A 21,656-nucleotide genomic window follows, 5' to 3' on the forward strand; every position below is an offset into this window, starting at 1 on the left:
GATTTCGAAGAATTATTATAAGTCGTAAAACTAGAAAAAGAGTAAAATTTACTCTCTTCCCTAACTGAATTCATTTCGAATAGTGGGTAAAATTTACTCGTTAGATTGACGTACAAGCCGTTTACTCTTTAATGGGTACAGGCCCGAAACGGCGAGTGGGTTAATGGCGCAGGTTGCCCCCGTCCCGTAAAACCGTGGCAGGCCTTAGAGTACGTTCCAAATCCGTCGCCTGGTTGTTCCAACTGGGCGGGAGTAGGCTCAGATGCCATTACCTGACCTGCGCCGATCTGGCTCTGAACATAGTACCTCATAAAGGACTATGTCAACCCTAGCATGGCCTCCCTGCTTGCATAGATAACCATGGGATCATAAAGGCGACTATTCCAGCGGAGATGGATAGCGGCTCTTAGGGGGACCCATAAGAGATGATCAACCAAAACAAACAACCAGCGGAATGTGAAGGAGAGGCTTCTGGACCTATCAGTAACCGGCTAAGGTTCCCGCCAAGGAAGGAGGCGACCAACTTTATTGAAAACAGTGTGGGCAAAAGCCTAGATACTGTGACGACGGCAGGCACTGGCCGCTCCAGTGCAACATGTGTGGTGACCGATGGCCCGGGACTAATCGAGGCCATGGATCGCAATAGGGAGTACCTCCCTAAAATGCAGGTAGTTGCTGAGCAACTTGATGTCATCATCGAGTATGTTAAGAGCAAAACAAATATCAGCAAAGACTTGAAAACAAGTCTACTGAAATTGCGACAATCAGTCCTAGCTGCAAAGCAGGACTACGAGAAAGCCAAGGAACAACTTGGCAAGGTAGAAGGCCAAAAAGACACTAGGTCGTGTCAGACCGAAGTGTTTTCCTTCACAGGCAACGCGAATATATCTGATGATATTATTCGATATGCGATGCGGAAGAGGGAAGCTTCCGGGGATGAATACGTGGCGAAAAGACGTATGGTTGCTAAGGGAAAAGTGACCTACGCGGCCGTCCTCCAGAGCGGAAAAGCTGGCACGAGCCAAGCACCGCGATCAAGAGGACATGGCAACAAAGGAGAGGCCAACACCAAGCCTAAGGCCAAGAAAGCCAAGAAAAAGGAGCCACGGGTTAACCGGAACCAGGCAGTGCATCCACAGGAACCACGGGCGCAAGGCAACAGCAACCCGTGGATACGAGTTGGAAATAAGAAAAAACAGAGGAAACCGAAAACGGAGCCCAAGGAGAGCGCTAAACCGAAAACAGCGAAACGTAGGAATTTAGGCGAAGCCCTCGTTATCAAAACGGAGGAAGCAAAATACGCCGAGGTTCTGAAGGCGATGCGAAGCACAGAGAAGCTATCGCCATTGGGCGCAGACGTGCGAAGCATAAGGCGAACTAGGATTGGTGAAATGATCCTAGTCTTAAAGAAGGACGCCAAGGAAAAGGGTGCAGTCTATAAGCAACTGGCACAAGAAGTACTTGGTGACGAGGTTGATGTAAGATCCCTTACTGCTGAAGCGACTCTCCAGTGTAAAAATCTGGATGAGGTCACCGATGCAGCGGAGGTCTCGGCTGCCCTCAAAGAGCAGTGTGACATCGACGTAGCCAGTAAGGCCATCCACCTTAGAAAGGGCCCGCAGGGCACCCAGGTGGCGGCGATCAGGCTGCCGGTCGCAGAGGCCAACAAAGCGAAGAACTTGGGCATACTCAAGGTAGGCTGGTCGGTTTGCCGGCTGAGCATACAACAGCCTCCTGAAGTTTGCTTCAAGTGTTTCGGGAAGGGCCATAAGTCGTGGAATTGCAATGGTCCCGACAGAAGTAAGATGTGCAGAAAATGCGGCGCTGAAGGCCATAGGGCAAGCGATTGTAAGCAAATCGCTAAGTGCCTAATATGTATCGACAGAGCAGACAACGGACACTTAACGGGCGGACCCAAATGTCCGGGCACAAGCGGAGTATCAAAGCAGCCAAAACGGAAGTAACACAGTTAAATTTAAACCACTGTGATGCAGCCCAGCAGCTGCTTTGGCAGTCAGTCTCGGAAACCAAGACTGACGTGGTGTTACTATCGGACCCATACCGAATACCAGCCAACAACGGGAACTGGGTGGCGGATAGGTCTCAACAGTTAGCAGCTATAGGGACGACAGGACGATACCCAATCCAAGAAGTAGTCTCTAGCTCAAATGACGGTTATGCGATAGCAAAAATCAACGGCGTGTTCTATTGCAGTTGTTACGCGCCCCCAAGGTGGTCGATTGAGGAATTTTCCCACATGGTCGACAGGATGATAGCCGAACTAGCTAATCGGCAGCCAGTAGTGATAGCTGGCGACTTTAATGCATGGGCAGTGGAGTGGGGTAGCCGCTGCACCAATCAAAGAGGCCAACTATTGCTGGAATCCCTGGCCGCTTTAAATGTAGAGCTGGCAAATGTGGGTACAGTGAGTACCTTCCGCAGAAATGGTGCAGAATCGATTATCGACGTGACGTTTTGTAGTCCTAACCTTTTAGGTACCATGAACTGGCGCGTTGATGACGGTTATACTCATAGCGATCATCAATCGATTCGCTATAGTATAATACCAGGCGGGCGGAAGGCAGCGCGATGTAACTCGACCCATGCCCGAGGATGGAAAACAGCGCGCTTCGACGGCGAAGTATTCACTGAAGCCCTGAGGCGCGAACGGAACACTCTGGACCTAAACGGTGAAGAGCTAGTTGCTGTGATATCACGAGCGTGTGATGCTTCCATGCCGAGAAAAGCCCCTCCTAGAGAGAACAGGCCGCCGGTGTATTGGTGGTGCGAATCAATTGCAAATCTTCGAGCAATCTGCCTTCGGGCTAGACGAAGAATGCAACGCGCACGCACAGAAGCACAAAAAGAGGAACGCGGTGCAGCATTCAGAGAGGCAAAGTTGGCTCTCAAAAAAGGAAATCAAGAGTCGGAAACGGGCATGCTTTGAAAGCCTATGCGAGAGTGCCAATTCTAGTCCATGGGGTGACGCCTACAGAATGGTAATGGCTAAGACCAAAGGAGCCATAGCGCCCCAAGAGAAATCGCCCGAGTTGCTGCGATCGATAATCGATGTACTTTTCCCGCACCATCCCATAAGCCCATGGCCCCCAGCGCCGTATGCGGCAGATGAAGAAGAAGAAGTGGCGAGAGTGACGAACGAAGAGCTGGCAGAAGTCGTGAAATCATTCGCGTCAAACAAGGCACCGGGACCCGATGGTATCCCGAATGTTGCCTTAAAAGCGGCAGTGAACACGGATCCGGACATGTTCAGAACCACGATGCAACGCTGCATTGATCAAGGAATCTTCCCGGATGTATGGAAGCGACAGAAATTGGTGCTACTACCAAAGGCGGGGAAACCACCAGGTGACCCGTCGGCGTATAGACCTATCTGTCTACTAGATACGACGGGCAAGTTATTGGAGAGGTTGATTCTCAACAGACTAGTACCGTATACGGAGAGTGCGGACGGCCTGTCCAACAACCAGTTTGGATTCAGAAAAGGTAAATCTACTCTGGACGCCATCCAGTCGGTCGTTCAAACAGCTGAGGTGGCAATCGAGCATAAAAGGAGCGGCATCCGTTACTGCGCGGTTGTCACTCTGGATGTGAAGAATGCGTTCAACAGCGCAAGCTGGGAAGCAATAGCACACGCGCTTCACCGCCTCAAGGTACCGGTGCAGTTGTGTAAGCTTCTAGAAAGCTATTTTGATGGTAGGATTCTACTGTATGACACAGAGGAGGGGCAGAAAAGCGTTCGAATTACCGCGGGAGTACCTCAAGGTTCAATCCTGGGCCCGCTGTTATGGAATGCGATGTACGATGACGTACTGAGGCTGCCCCTTCCGACGGGTGTTAAGATTGTTGGCTTCGCCGACGATATCACCCTAGTGGTCTATGGTGAATCGATGGAGGAAGTAGAGTTGACAGCAGCGCACTCTATTTCCCTGGTTGAGGAATGGATGAAGTCTAGGAAACTAGGACTGGCCCGTCACAAGACTGAGGTGGTGGTGGTCAACAACCGCAAGTCCGAGCAACGGGCGCTTATCTCGGTAGGTGATTGCACCATAGAGTCCAAACGATCCCTTAGGCATCTTGGGGTAATGATTGATGACAAGCTGAGCTTCGCTAGCCACGTTGAATATGCCTGTAAAAGGGCATCTACGGCTATAGCGGCGCTTTCGAGGATGATGTCTAACAGCTCTGCTGTAATTGCCAGCAAACGCAAGCTGCTGGCAAGCGTGGCGCTATCCATACTAAGGTATGGAGGACCAATCTGGTCAAAAGCGCTTATAACGAGAAGAAACCTAAAGCGGTTGGAAAGCACGTACAGGATAATGTGCTTAAGAGTAGCAAGTGCATACCGGACGGTATCTAAAGAGGCCGTGTGCGTCATAGCCGGGATGACGCCCATCGGGCTCATCATCAAGGAAGATGCTCAATGCTTCAACCAAAGGGGTACCAGAGGAGTCCGCGACACGTGTAAAGAGGAAACGCTCAGAAGCTGGCAGCAGGAATGGGATAACTCCACTAAGGGTAGATGGACCCATCGGCTAATACCAAATGTGTCAGATTGGTATGGTAGAAGCCATGGGGAAGTGAACTTCCACCTGACGCAGTTTCTGTCAGGACATGGTTGCTATAGACAGTACCTGCATAGGTTCGGGCACTCAGAATCTCCTGCGTGCCCCAATTGTGCTGGTGTAGAGGAAACAGCGGAGCATGTCGTGTTCGATTGCCCCCGTTTCATTGTTGTGAGAGGTCGCATGCTCACTACATGCGGAGGGGACACGTCCCCCGACAATATTATAGAGAGAATGTGTGCGGATGCCGAGTGCTGGAATGCAGTAACCACGGCTGTCACTCACATTATGTTAGAATTGCAGCGTCTATGGCGCGCCGACCAAGAGTTGGCTGCAGAGGATTAGCCCTGCCGAGGCTGGTCCCTTGTAACATTGTTTAAGTCGGCTAGGAGAAGCAGTTTGCCTAGGCTACTTCTGCTACACGTGTTGTGCTATATGCACTGGTCCCTTCCCGAAGAAATACCGTAAGGTGGTTCCGGGGAGATGAGGGTCTGAGTCCAAGGGTCATGTCGATGCACTGTTCACCACTTGAGCAATTCTAAATGAATTGCTCAAGCACAGTGCATAGGCTGGTTTTAGCGGGTCGTCGTTGGTGCGTCATCCCCGCATTCCCTGAGTTATCTTCTCAGGGGATCTGTTTGCAGATTTCCCCCTTGTAAAAAACAAAACAAAAAAAAAAAAAAAAAAAAAACAAAAGGCCCTTTACTCTTTTTATGAGTTAAACTAGTTACTCTCAAAGAGGGTACTTTTTTACCCTTTAAAGGGTACTTTAGTCTTACAGTGAGGGTCAACATCACCAATAATTTAGAAAAATAAACCGAACAAGTGGTGATTTTTGGTTCCGTGCATGTAATGAAGCGGGATTTATCACACGTCAATTTACGGGTCGATTAACTGTCATTTTACGTTCCTTGCCATCTAAACAGCAGAGCAACTGCTGTTCGAAATCAAAACATTCACCACGGTTTTCAGCCGAAACAAGAACATTCTGCACAAGATTACAATTTTCAAGTGTTTTTCCTGATATCCCTGCCAAACCATGGGCAAACTGGAACTACTACAGTGTCTGACCGGCCACAGGGGGCGCGCCTGGGGAGCTGGATGGCACCCGAAGGGAAACGTGCTCGCAACCTGCGGCGAAGATAAGACCATCCGTATCTGGGCGGAAGATGCGAGTCAACGCTGGGTGGCCAAGACGGTCCTGTCCGACGGTCACTCCAGAACCATTCGGGATGTGGCGTGGTCTCCGTGTGGGCAGTATCTGGCATCGGCCAGTTTCGACGCTACCGTTGCCATCTGGGACAAGAAATCAGGTGAGGATGAGAAATGGTTTTTGAGATTGTGGGAAGTGTGTACAGACAGTGACTCGATTTAGTACTCGTACAGGGTACTTTCTTCATATCAAGTTGGTAAAAAAACATCAAAACGATGTATCGAATTTATAAAGATTTATAAATAATGAACACGGAGAAACCAAACTACTCAACAATGAGTTCAATTCCACTCAATTCTGGGGGTTGAGGGGTTAATCTACTATAGTAATAAGACGTCCTATTACCTATATTTTAAGATTTTCTTCTTGAATTCGGACTTCGTGGTGTGTTCTTTCTTGAATTCTTACAGACTATTACTCCAAGAATTTATTTACAATTTTTTTTACAAATTTGATGTAAAGACAGTGCTCTATATTAATATGAATTTGAGTCACTCACTGTGTTTCAACTCGTTTCAGGTGAATTTGAGTGCAACGCAACCTTGGAGGGCCATGAGAACGAAGTCAAAAGCGTATCCTGGTCGAAGTCTGGCTCCTTGCTGGCCACGTGCAGTAGAGACAAATCTGTGTGGGTTTGGGAGGTGGCCCAAGAGGACGAATACGAATGTGCAGCCGTGTTGAATACCCACACACAGGATGTGAAGAAGGTCGAATGGCATCCCCATGAGGATATCCTGGCTTCGGCCAGTTACGACAACACCATCAAGCTCTACAAGGAAGACCTGGCCGATAGCGATTGGAGCAGTTTCGACACGTTGGTTTCGCATGAGTCCACTGTTTGGAGCATTTCGTTCGATGGGAGCGGAAAACGGTTGGCGTCGTGCAGCGATGACCAAACCGTAAAAATCTGGCAAGAATACAAACCGGGTAACGAGTTTGGAGTTAGTTGTCCGGATAACACGCCAGTGTGGAAGTGCGTCTGCACCTTGTCCGGATATCACAGTCGCAGCGTGTACGACATCAGTTGGTGCAAACAGAGCGGACTGCTGGCCACGGCCTGTGGGGACGATATGGTGAGGATATTCAAAGAAGTGGAAGGCTCCTCGCCGCATGAGCCGACCTTTGAAATGGTCGGTTCGAAACATGCCCATTCCCAGGACGTTAACACGGTTGAGTGGAATCCGACTGTGGTTGGACTGTTGGTCACTACCAGCGACGACGGCGACGTGAAATTGTGGAAGTACGAGCCAGAAGAGTAACCAGAAGCCGTCTGCTACAACAGGCCAGATGAAAATTGATTTATTATACATTTCGGGATTTGTTGCGGTAATTATAACAGAATAACAAAAATACTTTTGTTGGTATATATTAGCTTTACGAAGAAGACCCTGATGTGAAGTAAAGAATAATGAAACAGGAATATCGAAAACGTTAATATGATAGACGAGAATAGAACGTTCAAACAGTAGAAGCATTAACCTAAAAATGCTAATGTCGCTACTGTTCGTGTTACAGGTATTTTCCATTTTTCGGAACGTGATAATCCGATTTTGTCACGTTCCGATTTCGCAAACAAATTATTCCGTTTTTTATCAACACACAACAATTGATTTATTTGAATTTTCAAAATGTTTAGAATATAAACTGAACACTTATTTTGTACAAATTTAAATGCTTTTTAATAGCCTCAGAGTTGAACTTTCAAATAGGGCAGTAAAGCGTCAATGTTAATAGAGAGTGTCGTGCGACTTTTGCGTAGACGCTTCCCTCACTGTCATCGGACGGCGAGACAATGACAGAGATTGTTTTCAAATTCTCTTTCATGTTTCCGTCGCTACGGCTTGTGATGGAATAGGAAACATGATAAATTTTGTTTCATTATCTGGTGTGATTGTTATTTATATTGCTGGAATCATGGAAGGAGATCCACTTAACTTGTCCAACACAATTACTTCCCGAAATTCTCCAAAATGAGATAGAAATTGTAATCGCAAAACAACATTAAAATTGCTCTCGTGAGAGCCCCGTCATTGCGACGTGACGAAATGAGCACATGAAATATAGCTTCGTCAGGTGACAGTGAAAAGACTAGTTTCGTCAGTGTCGCAAGTCGGTCATGAAACTTGACAGCCCTGCTTTCAACATTTTGGTAATGTTGAGCACCTTCGATACCGTGACCTGCTCTAATTCCGTGTGTTGCCTAATACCGTGTATTTGGGAATTATGTGGGTTTCTAACATATTATATTATTTATTTTTCTAAATGATTGGCACAAACGTTAGCACATTAAGTAGTATTTAGAAAGCCATGACAAACTTGAACTAAAGTTGCACACACAAACAAACAAAAATAATGTTAGAATGTAATCGCCTGGTGCCAACACACGGTATTAGGGCACGGTTGCTTATGTGTTCCAAATACCGTGTTTCAGTTTTGATTCCAAAATGGTGAAGTGAAATATATATTTTATTTCCCGAATCAATCATGCAAACCTCAATACGTTGTTTGATACAAAAGTTTTATTTTTGATGCGCTTCGTTCGTTCAATTGAGAGATGTTTCAATATGTGACCCGGCAGTCGTGGTCAGATGCACGGTATTTGGAACACTGGTATGTTTAACAATATCAACTGTAACTATGGTTAAAATTTTCAAAATGGTTCAAATCATATTTTTTATGCAAATTATATATAACGGTCTACTATATAAGACATGAAAGACTTGAAAATAATCATACGTTATTTTTATCTGATCGATTGAAACTTTAGTTTTTTTAACCTCACGGTAATAGAGCACGCCACGGTACATGGTAGGTGTCAAGTCATATACGATTCAATAAGGTTTGACTTCTTCGTAACCGCAACCAATTGGAGTTTTCAATCTTAGCATCGTCTGTTGGACAAATCTTTCAACAATCGAGAGTTGCTCGGGCCACGTCTGGAATTTGTGATTAGTTGAATATCATCAGTGTACCAGTATCCGCTCATGCCCTTATTTCCGCTCACTAGTGTAAAAATTGATTTTTCGTGTGAAAAATCAACATTTTTCGTACGGATATATTCTAGCAATATTAACAACTTTCGAAAGAAGTCGTCTGACATTATTTTCATTTGATAAAATAATTCTTTATATTGAAAACATAAGACCTCGTGAGCGGTTATTGGGCCACTAGGAATTTGTATGTGTTCCAATAACCGCTCATGCGAAAAATTGAACACAATTTTAAAGAAAAATCGATTTTAGTATACAGCAAAGATTCCCAAAGTGGGCGAATTCGCCCCAACATTTGGAGAAGACACTCAACTTAATAGAGGATTATACTCAAATAATCTGAAGACTAGTTGATATTGTCGCGCGCCCACCAAATCGCAACGTGCGTGTGGGACACGCGACGTGTGACTCGTTCCCGACATAACTGTCCTAATGACATATGTGGCGCTGCATTCTTACGATGTTTATGAACACAGCGCACTATTAAAATATTAGTCGTGACGCTTGGAGATTGAGAAAAAATATATTTGAAAAAAATGTTTGTCCTTATTTCTGTCGGATCCATAATATTTTGGGCAAACAATGACAAACTATATTTGATAGATAAGCATTTAGGTTTTTAAAGCGTTAGTGTTCACTTGAGCTATATATTTGCAACTGAAATTTTCTCAAAAGATATTGTATTCAGATCTACGTTATCTATTTGTAATCACAGACAACATTGAAAGTGTTATTGAAGTGACAAATATGTGAAAATTATTAGATATTTTTAGAAATGGTTTCGAAAATACAAAAGAAATAATTTGATGTTTTTATCCGTTCTCCGTGAAACAGGAAGTTTTAGATTTGGACAACTAATGTTACGATCATTGACATTGTTTTATAACCAATATCAGAAAATTTGACCTAAAAAAAATCAAAAGTCAATGTTATAGCCACTCATTACCGAAAACGTAAATCAGGAAACAAAAAATAGATTTGAAGAAATATCGTATAGAATCCTCCAGAGCGAGGTATTTTTAATTAAAAAACCTATTGACGTTAAATTGCAGTGAACAAGATAAATAATATGTTTTTTTACTATCCTTTTTTATGTTTTTTACAACCCACAATTTACCGTTTTCGAATTAAATAAAAAAATTCTCTCGGGTACTAACTTTTGTCTTTGAACAATCCTCTGAAACTCTGGAAAATGACTACAATGTAATAATTCTTTTACAGGCAAAACTTCAAGTTATTTGTAGTTCGTCATCCAAATTTCAGCCAATTCGAACTACCACAAGCTGAGATGTAGCACCCCAAACATGAGCATTTTGTATGGAAAAACAGCATTTGATTACTAACTTATATCACTGACTGTAATGTACAAAGGCTAGTTATGTTTGCTGTTATAAATTACTGACAAATACATCATTATAATAATTGTCATCACTGAAATTCAAGAAAATATGTTCAATAGATTTGTTGAAAATCAATGTATATGATTGTCGTCTGACTTTGTCATGGATATAAGTACGAGTCAAGGTACGTCAGACAAATTTGGCGGTTTTTCGACCCCCCATCCCCCTATGGTATGGGTTTTGTATGGCACGTTAAATATCTCACATCTTCACATCTGCTATTTCTAAAATTACTGCAATATTTTTCATAAATTGTGAATAATAAATGTTTGACGTTTCTGCAAAGCATTCGCAGAACATCAAACATTCATTCATTGCCAATCAAAATCCAGAGTGTTTTTAAACTAATTTATCAATACAATTTACAAAAAAGGTATTTTTTCCAACATAACAAAAAAAAAACAATTTTTTTCAGACGTTCTGAAGGTTCAAATCCGTTGCATCTCTGATGTTTCTTCAAATCTATTTTTAAATAGAGAGTTTTTCGTCTTCGGTATCAAGCGGTTTTATCATTGAAATCCGACTTTTCCGCTAAATTTTTCAAAATTTGTTTCTAAAACGATTTGTACTATAAGAACTGATAAGAGTGAAAGCAACCGAAATATCAAAATGGGTACTGTAGTTTTTGTTTTGTAAAAAAGCTGGATGTCATTACAATAAATATTGGCTTTCCTAATCTCAAAATTCCCATACAAAAAAATCCTTATATTGATTATTGGGCATTTACAAAAAAATATTGTGCTTATTCTGCGCGGCGTATGAGTCGAGACGAGTCGCTCTCACCTCGAGTGACGTGAGACGCCTAATGTTAATCAAATGAGAGCGAGTCGACAATTGTCACCTCATTCGACTCGTCTCACCTCACACGCCGCGCAGAATAAGCACATATAAAAACTCTCAGATATGTATATCCAAAATATGTTGTGTGTTTTAAACGTTATCTGTGACTTATCATTCCATTCTTAAAAATCACATGATATTAAAAAACCTAAATGTTATTTTTTGTGTCTGACAATCATCAAGTGTTTTTAAGGCACTCTGTGCTCGTGGCCACTACTGTGCCGGAATCAGATGATCTGTAGCTTCTTTACCGATACAGATCTATTTTCAACTTATCTATATTTACATCTACTTTCACTCTCTCCTACTCTTTTACTCTCACACCGAGCAGGTAGGAGATAGCTCTGCTGTTAGTGAGGCTAGCTGCCTGCGAAGAGGGTCTGTTTGTCTCAGTCACCATCTGGATCTGATACTGACGGAGGATGGATGTGCTCCCCAAAGCACGGTCCTCAGTGCAACGTCTTCTGGTGGCTGGACGGTTTTTTTTGTGGAGAGGCTGGGAATCGAACACACGACCTTCCGCTTATGAAGCGAAAGCGTAACCTCAAGGCTACAGACCCCCCTAATCATCAAGTGTTGTATATCATAATTTTAAAATGACCATGGTTAGAGATACAACGTTCTAAGGTAAAATAGTCCTGGAAATAGTTAAGTTTGGGATTGAATTACGTCCAGATATTTGTCCTCAAAAGGTTATGAGTAATTATTTTAAAATGCTCCAGTGTTAGCTTTTTGCCCCCATTCTGGATTTTTCGCCCCCCAAATTCTGTTTTACAAATTTTTGCCCCCTTGACCCTGAAAATTCCACACAGGTTTTGATGATTTCCACTCGTAATCATGCCTGAAATGCCATAGAAAAGAAGAACAAGCAGAAGGATGAGGATGAACAGTAGAAAAAAAAGTTGTTTCTTGTTTAATCTTTCTTAAAAAAAAAACAATGATCAGCTTGACCCACTTCCTTGTAGTTATGTTTACAAATGTGACACACCTTATGATGCAAAGGACATTTATGTATTCATTTCAATATTCTATATTACATTTATTGAAATTCTAACCAAAAAACTAAAACTATTAGTGATTTATTACAAAATCATATTGATTGATAGGAATCTGTAATCAACTTACATTACAATCCTATAAGAATGAACAATCTACCGTGTTGCTATAGCTATAGCTAACTATAGTTCTCCCCATAAGTTTTTAAAGCTTTCCATTTCAAATTCGTATGCGTCAACCTATGGGTGCTATGGATCATCACCCAACACGGATTCAGTGTGTTTAACTTATGATTATCTTGTGTCATGATCATCATGTTCAAGTTGATCGATTTGAAATCGTTGAGCTTGCTGTCGATTTCCGTGTTCCAAATTTCTAAATTATTAGTTATCAACCCTTAGCGAACTAAATTGCGGATGGACCTCGTGTCGTACGACAGTCATCATCATGTTCCAAAGAGAAGAGGCAAATTCTGAAGCTGAAAGTGTTAGAGGAAAATTTGCGGATTCGTTTTTCTTTCTATTAGTGAAGATGTCCGAGTGAATATGAGGAGTTCATTCTAATTTTCTATAAATAAAATGCATTACTTCCAGCGTTGGATATAATGTATGGTGTTAGAGAAAAATCAGACTCCACTAACAGATTTTCCTAGCTTTCAGCTTCGAATAAAATGAAATATGCTAATCCAGGGCTTCCCAAATTATGGATTTGCGGCGCCCCGCTTGTTGCTGACTCACTTGTTTGAAAAAAAAAAAAAAACGTTCAAGTGAGCTTGCGACAAGCAGAGGAGCCTCGAATCCATATTTTGGGGAGCAAGATTTCTTCTAACAAATTCCTTCTTTCAGTCTCATGACATTCATGTTCTATCACACATGACTATCTAAAGCCACTACATTTCGAATTCAATAAGCAAATCAGTTGGTTTTCATGATTTAATATTTAGACATTCATGTTTGTTTCTCATGACAACCTAATGTTGATACACATGTTATTATGCCGTGAAGTCAATGACGAAATCCATATGGCTACCACACTCAAGTCATGTGGTTTTCCTCATTGCGCAAATCTATAAGTAAAACACACGACCTTGGCGTGTAGATTTTTCTCAGTGTAGTCAACCTATGTGCCTAATAAGCGAACCTCGTCTAACCTAATGATTTTCTGGACTTTTTTTTCCTAGATAGTATGAACAATGGTATGAGTTTAAACCAAAACAAACTCGCCAGCTGTCACTTCTTATTTCAAAATGGCTGAATGAGGAATCTGACAGATTGAACTACCTCCCTTCTAGATACCTTGGAGTTGACATTCACTGCTGGAATTGTTGACATTTTTTTATATGGAGTTTCGAGGTTAGGTCAGGCGTGCAACGATCTATAGGCCTTTTCATGTGACAGATCCGTCTATGCATTTGTTTACATCGGTGGAGGACCGGTGCTAACACGGGCCTGTCATTTTCATAGAAGAAATGTCAAAGTGCTTCCCGATCAGCTGATTTGAGACGTCATTTGAATAGGCCTATACGCAGCTCACAAGCACTCTCAATATGTTTCAGTCAAATATACAGCTCACTCACTACACCTGCTTTTCAGCTTAGCGTTGCAGTTGCAAGTACATGCTCTTGCTTGTTATTGAATAAAAACAAGAACTCATTGCACATTTTAGGAGCCAATATCTGAAAATACGACTCTGAAAAACAGACAAATTACATCGTGCCCATAGAAGAACATGAACATGAACTATTTCGTCGAAGAATCCCTGAATGAATATTTGTTAGAACCCGTGTAGAAACTCCTAAACGACGTATTTTTTTTCCGAAGATTCCTAGAGGTGTCTTTAGAGGATTTTCTTCTACGTAAGCTCCTTAAGGAAATGCAAGTATTTTGATGGCTGCTTGGGCACGTCAGGTGTTAATCATCAATATTAACCTCCTTTTCCCGAGCAGCCTAGATAGCCGCGTAGTGTCGGTAGCGGTTGTTTCAACTGGCTAAGAATTAACACTACGGATTGCCTGTTCCGGTGGTAAAAGTCCACCTCACAGGTGACCCCTAATTTATGGTGTGATGCGTACCGTGCCTAAGAATGAATGGTTAGGGGGGTCTAAATAAAACCTAACCGCAAACGGAGCCTGTGGGGTACCAGGGCGCCCTCCACAGTATTGAGTCCTTCCTGTGCTACCCGGAGCAATGGTGCAGGTGACCTTGTGTTTCTCCGAGATAATCGGCTGCCCTTCTTCAGTCTCTATCTTGAGGCTTAATAAGGGTGGGATTATGAATATGTTGACATTTAATTTAAATTATCACCTATATGGATTCGCATTATGCGTTTTACACAGTGTATTCTGTGCTCTTTCGCCTTTGGCGACTTTAAATAGATACCGATCTGGTTTTTTCGTTGCTGGTCTTTTTCGTGCTGAGATTGCAAAAAGCTTAATCCTGCCTAGTTTGGGTAGTGGCTACGGTTAGGTTAGCTCAGATCAATCTTCAGCATAAAAGAACAACAACGACCAATCTTTGCAGACTCATGCAAAATGGTGCAGCCCAAGTGGCGCTAGTTCAAGAACCCTACTTTCGTAGAGGGAACTTCTATCTAGGTAACCTTGTGGACCCAGTTTTTGCTACTTTTAGCAAGCTTGAAATGGCAAACTCGCGCTCCATGCCCCGCGCATGCGTGCTCGTTAATAAAGCAATCGTTGCTACACTCATTTCTGAGTTAACTACCAGAGATGTATGTGCTGTCACAATCGATGTTTCTGTTGGTGACCTCAACAGGAAATACGTCTATTGTTCGGTATATTTACCACATGATGAACCATCCCCAACGGATGACTTCAAACGAGTTGTCGTACACTGCGTAACAAAAGGCCTTCCGCTGATTGTGGGCAGTGATGCCAATGCTCATCACATCATCTGGGGCAGCTCGGATATCAATTTGAGAGGCTCCAGTCTTTTTTTTTTTTTTTTTTCCTTCTAAGCAATGGGGGGATAATCTGCTCAACAGACTCCGGACCGAGGTCCGGGAGTGTGGGGTTGGGGACCATTTACTACGTACAAGCAGTAAACAGGACTACACCCCCGACCCACTAAACCATTTCCATTGCCGCCAAACCCTTCGTCTCTCCGGGACCACCAAGAAGGCATTGCTTCGGAGAGGGGCTATTGCACATCGCATCCTCCAGGTTAGCTGCGTAGCCATGCAGCAACGAACATCGATGACACGCTTATGGGGGTCCACCAAGGTAGCATGCTGGCGCATTGCCAGCTTCCCGGGTGGTCCTCACCTCCCGTTGTCCGCTGAAGGCGGGCAGGGTCGACCACTAAGCCCGCGCCCAGCTGCACCGCAGGTATCAAGAACTGATACTGCGGGCTTCGCAATTTGACCTACTGAAGGCTCAGGCCCTATCAGCTAGCACGAGCTGGGATTGCTGACGAAGGGGCCTCCACCTGCCCCGAACAACCAGAGGCTCGTACCCACCCAGTAGGCCGGCGCCACGACAGCAGCGCTACCAGGATGTTCTCCCCGCGGCCACTTAATCGCTGTAAGGGTCGATTTCGACCGTAGGGCACCGGTATGACCTACGTAGCCGACTGCGAACCCTTGGACCACCTGTTGATTAGCGTCTGCACTAGTCACTCCTCGAGTCCACACGCCACCTCCTTTGGAGTTCCGAGACGATGTGGGTGATAGCCGATGAAACGGCATTCCAGCCAAACTCGTCTGCACACATCCTCTGGACCAAATTGTCCGGAGTCGTGTCCCGACCGCATGTGGCAAACATGCGGTCACGCATTGTGCGGAAACGCGGGCACACGAACAAAACGTGTTCCGCCGTTTCCTCTAAACCTGCACAAACTGGACATTCGGGAGAACCCGCATGACCGAAACGGTGTAGATATTGTCTAAAGCATCCATGACCCGAAAGGACCTGTGTTAGGTGGAATGTTAGTTCCCCATGGCGCCTATTGACCCAGATATCTAACCTCGGAATCAACCTGTGAGTCCACACTCCCTTGGTGGAACTGTCCCACGCACGCTGCCATTTGACCATGGAGGCCAGTCTGGCAGTCCTGCGTATGCCTCTTGTGCCGCGCATTTCGAAGCACTCTATGTCTTCCATGATAAGGATACCAATAGGCATCATACCGGTGATGACACAAAGTGCATCGTGTGACACGGTACGGTACGCGCTCGCAACCCTCAGGCACATTAGCCTATAAGTACTCTCTAGCTTGCTACGGTAGCTATCGGTACTCAAAGCCGTGCCCCAAGCCGGGCCACCATACCTCAGTATGGACGAGGCGACACTGGCCAGAAGCTTACGCTTGCTGGCGTACACCGCAGAGCTATTGGACATCATCCGGGACAGTGCCACAATAGCTGTGGAGGCTCTCTTGCAGGCATAATCGACATGGCTACCGAAGGTAAGCTTGTCGTCGATCATCACCCCCAAGTGTTTGACGGAGCGCTTCGAAGTGATTGTGCAGTCGCCTACACTGATCACCGCTTGCTGCGCCGACTTTCGGTTGTTGACAACAACAGCCTCCGTTTTGTGGTGAGCCAATTCCAGTTTCCTGGAGCTCATCCACTCCTCCACAATTGCGATCGAGTGGGCTGCAGTCAATTCCACTTCTTCGATCGATTCACCGTAGACCTCCAGCGTAATATCGTCGGCAAAGCCAACGATGACCACACCCGCCGGGAATTTTAATCTCAACACCTCGTCGTACATGACATTCCATAACACCGGACCCAGGATGGAACCTTGCGGGACTCCTGAGGTTATGTGAAAGCACTTCCGACCCACCTCTGTGTCATAGACTAATACCCGATTCTGGAAGTAACTTCCGAGAATCTTGTACAGGTACTCGGGTATCCCCAGACGCAGGAGCGCATCAGCAATAGCCGCCCAACTGGCACTATTAAATGCATTCCTTACATCCAGAGTCACTACTGCGCAGTAGCGAATACCCCTCCTCTTACGCTGGAGTGCTATCTCAGCGGTTTTCTTAACCGCCAGAATAGCGTCTACAGTGGACCTCCCTTTCCGGAAGCCGAACTGGTTGCCTGAGAGACCATTTACACCCTCGGTGTACCTCGACAGTCTGTTGAGGATGATCTTCTCGAGCACTTTCCCCACCGTGTCAATCAAGCAAATTGGTCTATACGCCGACGGGTCACCGGGTGGTTTCCCCGCCTTTGGCAATAGTACCAGGCTCTGCCTCTTCCACGCATCTGGAAATACTCCCTCGTCCAGGCATATCTGCATAGCAGATCTGAACATACCGGGAGCCTCCAAGATTGCGACTTTGAGGACCAGGTTTGGAACTCCGTCCGGACCTGGTGCCTTCCCCATGCTTAGGGATTTTGCAATCCCTACAAGTTCCTCATCAGTTACTCTATCCTCATCACCAGCCCCAATCCCCGGCTGTCCTACAAAAGGAGGCCATGGGCTAGGGTTGTGGCGCGGGAAGAGCCCCTCGATGATCCCCTCCAGCATCTGTGGAGACTGCTCCGTAGGAGCAATTGCACCTCTTGTCTTCGCCATTACTATCCTGTAGGCATCACCCCACGGGTTCGCGTTGGCACTCTGACAGAGTCCCTCGAAGCAGGCCTTTTTGCTTGCCCTTATCTCAGACTTCAGCGCGACTTTGGCAGCGGTGAACACCGCCCGTCGTTCTTCACGCTCCTGCTCGGTACGTGCTCGCTGCATCCGTCTCCTGGCCCGTAGGCAGGCACGGCGCAGGTTCGCAATAGCTTGAGTCCACCAGTATGTCGGTGGTCTCCCATTCCTAGGGTGGACTTTTCTAGGCATGGTCGCATCGCATGCACGCGTAAGCACCGCTACCAGTTCGTCCCCGCTTAGGCCGAGTAGGTTACGCTCACGGCGGAGCGCCTCCCTAAGTACTTCATCATTGAAGTACGATGTCTTCCACCTACGAGGGCTTGGCCTTGACCTAGCCGCTTCCTCAACCCGCTGCCTGCTGTTGTTGTAGTCGATACTGTAGCGAACCGCCAGGTGGTCGCTGTGAGTGTAGCCATCGTCTACCCTCCAGTTCGAACTACTCGTTAGACCAGGACTACAGAAAGTAACGTCGATAATCGACTCCGCTCCGTTACGGCTGAAGGTACTTTTGGCACCAACATTAGCCAGATCGACATCTAGCACGGCCAGTGCCTCTAGCAGGATTTGACCTCGCTGGTTCGTGTTACGGCTTCCCCATTCCACGGCCCAGGCATTGAAGTCACCCGCTATTACAACTGGCCTTCGCCCTGTCAGCGCGGTCGTCATACAGTCCAGCATCTGCGTGAACCGCTCGGTCGACCAACTCGGAGGCGCATAGCAGCTACAGAAGAGGACCCCGTTTACTTTGGCGATCACGAAGCCCTCGTAGGTAGTAGACACCAACTGCTGGACAGGGTATTTACCCGTTGTCCATATCGCCGCCATTTTTCCGGATCCATCCACGACCCAGTTGCCGTTGCCGGCGGGTACTCGGTATGGGTCCGATATGATGGCGATGTCCGTCCCCCACTCAGCAACTGACTGGTACAGCAGTTGCTGAGCTGCGTCACAGTGGTTCAGGTTCAGCTGCGTTACCTGCACTGTGATTTTTCGTTGATGGCTCGTTTGAAGGTCGGGCACCTTGAGCCTCCCGTTGGGTGATTGTTGTTCACGGACTTGCCGGAACAAATCAAGCACTTGGGAGGGTTCTTGCAGCCTAGTGCCTTATGACCTTCCTCACCACAACGCCTGCACAACTTAGTCCTATCAGGGCCTTTACAGCCCCAGGACTTGTGTCCAGGTTCCCTGCACCTAGAGCAGATCACTGGTTGCTCATGTATGTTCAGTGAACATACTGACCAACCAACCTTGATCTTACCTACCTTAGCGGACTTATTTGCGTCTGCCACAGGTAGGTGTACTAAGGCCACCTGAGTACCTGCCGGACCTTTCCGTAGCTGAACGGCGGTGGTGGGCACCTGCACTTCGCACTGTTGCCGCAGTGCCGTGACGAGCTCTTCTGCGTTAGTGATCTCGTCAAGGTTCATCACCTTCAGAGTCACTGACTGCGTCAGAGCCCTCACTTCAACACCAGCGCCAAGGACCTCTTCCGCCAAACTTTTGTAGGCGGCGCCCTTGCGCTCCTTGTCGCGCTTGAGCTCGAGGATCATTTCACCTGTACGAGTGCGTCTAACACTGCGTACGTCGGCTCCTAGATCCGCAAGCTTCGCGTCGCTGCGCATCGCCTTCAGGACTTCCGAGTACTTGGACTCTTCCGTCTTGATGATGATCGCATCACCCTTTTCGCGCTTGGCACCTACCCTCCTACCTTTCTTAGGTCTGGTATCCCTGCGCTCCTGATTCTCCTGTTTCTTCTTCTTCTTCTTCCTCACTACGGTTGTCCAGGGGGCGTCCCCCCCCTGCTCCGCCCTGACCTGTGGTGATGGAGGACCTCTCAAAGGTCGCAACCCCCTGTTCCCATCACTCCGTGAGGGGCCAGCCTTTTCGGGCCCACCCTTCTCGGCTTTCCGGGACGCCTGGCTGGGGTCCGATTTTTCGGCACTTCTGCCGGTTTTCGGGGTCAGTATCCGCCTGGCCTTACGAGCGCCGCCGGGTAGCTCCTCCCCTGACGGCTGCCTCGCGCGCTTCTGCGATTGCTTGCTGTAAGCATTCGCTTCCACGCTTTTGGGGCTGCCCGCGAAAACGAAGGGTTCCGTCTGGGTAGACTTCGGCACCTTCAGTTCCACTGGTTCTGCCGCAGCCACAGTCACCATGGGTTCAACATGGTTCTGCTTGGCCGCCAACATTGACTTACGAAGTCTAAGCAAGGCCTGCTTGAGGTCCTTGCTGATGTTAGACTTCGAGGACGCAAAGTCAATTATGGAGTCGAGCTGCTGTGCAGCCACTTCCATCGCAGAGAGCCCATCTCTACTTTTATTGATGGCCCTCATCAACCACGCTCCATCCATAACTTCACCCGATGCGTTAGCCGGGGATGAAATATGGGTTCCAGCACTGGCACTACGTGCACTGCTGCCTCCTCCTGCTTCTACTCTCCTCAACGGAGATCTAGCTAGCCCACTTCTTGCGAAGGGGTTCGCTTCCCTACTACTGCTACTACCTGCACTACTACTGTTGTTTTGATTAGATATTGTACTCATTTTTGAATCCCACGAGTAGCACGGGAAAAGAGGTCCACCACGCCAGAGCCCTGCATTAACGCGGTAAGGGACAAAATACTGTGAGGGGTGCCCAGGTGCCCCACAGGCTCCGTTAATGGCCGAACATCTTTATCACCCCTTCGACCATTCATTCCTCAGCACGGTTTTTCGCATCACACCTTGAATTGGGGTTACCCCGTTTGGTGGACTCTTACCACCGGAACGGGTTGTCCGTAGGCTCCAGTCTGATGGAATACTTAAGTAGTACAGACCTTGGATTACTTAACATAGGCAATCGACCAACCTTCATGGTTTCTAATAGAGAAGAAGTGTTAGACATAACGCTCTGCTCGAATAGAATCAGTCACGAGTTGACGAATTGGCATGTATCAGATGAGGAATCATTATCTGATCATCGCTACATCTTCTTTGAACATTCAAATGTAACTGCGCAGACTTTGCGTTTTAGGAATCCCCGGTCAACAAACTGGGAACTCTACATTGAATTGGTTGCGACCAAATTTCATGGATATTCTCCGTCCATTGAAAATCCAAGTGATCTGGATGATGCCGTTGATACTACAACATCCTACATTATGGAAGCTTTTGAAGAAGCATGTCCTCTGCGGTCTGTAAAGACTACAAGAGGGACCCCATGGTGGAATTCCGATCTGACTAGACTCAGGAAACAATGTAGAAGGAGTTGGAACAGACGCCGTTTAGCTGGATCAGAGTCGTTCAAGTCAGCTCGCAAGGCTTACAAGAAGGCTCTTCGTTCTGCTGAACGATCCGGCTGGAAAAACCTTTGTACAAATGTTTCCAGTTTGAGTGAAGTCAGTCGGTTGAACAAAATTCTTGCAAAATCTAAGGATTTCCAAGTGAACGAAATTCGCTTACCTAATGGTGACTTTACTTCTTCCGATGAAGAAGTTTTAGAATGTTTATTCAATACACACTTCCCCGGATGTGTGGACATAGCATCTACGGATGAACCAAATGTCTTTTCATGTAGTTACGAGTCTCTGGCCTCGGCTCGCAGTATCGTAACTACTGAATCGATTCAATGGGCACTTAATAGTTTTGCTCCTTTCAAATCTCCAGGAGCGGATGGGATTTATCCTGTTTGTGGATTTGAGTTTATCAAACATGTTTTGAAAAAGCTACTTGTAAGCAGTTTTGCTACCGGGTACATTCCCAAATCCTGGCTTGATATTACTGTAAAGTTTATCCCAAAAGGAGGACGTGCGTCGTATGAGGAAGCGAAGAGTTTTAGACCAATCAGTCTGACCTCTTTTCTTCTGAAATGTCTGGAACGCATTATCGATCATCACATCCGTGATGTTTATTTGACAAACATGCCTCTTCATGTGAATCAACATGCTTACCAATCTGGAAAGTCCACTGTGACTCTTTTACACAAAGTTGTATACGATATCGAGAAAGCATTCGCTCAGAAGCAATTGTGCTTGGG

The 21,656-nt window shown here is 46.0% G+C and overlaps 1 protein-coding gene across 1 annotated transcript; it reads left to right on the forward strand.

Annotated features, from left to right (window-relative positions):
- The first annotated feature begins 5,483 nt into the window (after positions 1 to 5,483).
- Positions 5,484 to 7,148, forward strand: LOC5576487 (probable cytosolic iron-sulfur protein assembly protein Ciao1). Its single transcript, XM_001662630.2, has 2 exons — positions 5,484 to 5,896; positions 6,316 to 7,148. Exons 1-2 carry the CDS (start codon positions 5,623 to 5,625, stop codon positions 7,053 to 7,055), a joined length of 1,014 nt encoding a protein of 337 aa, XP_001662680.2. The 5' UTR covers positions 5,484 to 5,622; the 3' UTR covers positions 7,056 to 7,148.
- The last annotated feature ends 14,508 nt before the right edge of the window (positions 7,149 to 21,656 follow it).

This window comes from Aedes aegypti, chromosome 1 (assembly GCF_002204515.2).
Source record: "Aedes aegypti strain LVP_AGWG chromosome 1, AaegL5.0 Primary Assembly, whole genome shotgun sequence".
NCBI lineage: Eukaryota > Metazoa > Arthropoda > Insecta > Diptera > Culicidae > Aedes > Aedes aegypti.

Excerpts from the sequence above, each read along its gene's own strand:
- LOC5576487 (XM_001662630.2), top strand. The coding sequence starts at position 5,623 with ATGGGCAAACTGGAACTACTACAGTGTCTGACCGGCCACAGGGGGCGC. Across the intron at positions 5,897-6,315 it reads CATCTGGGACAAGAAATCAG|GTGAATTTGAGTGCAACGCA; the intron begins GTGAGGATGAGA and ends AACTCGTTTCAG.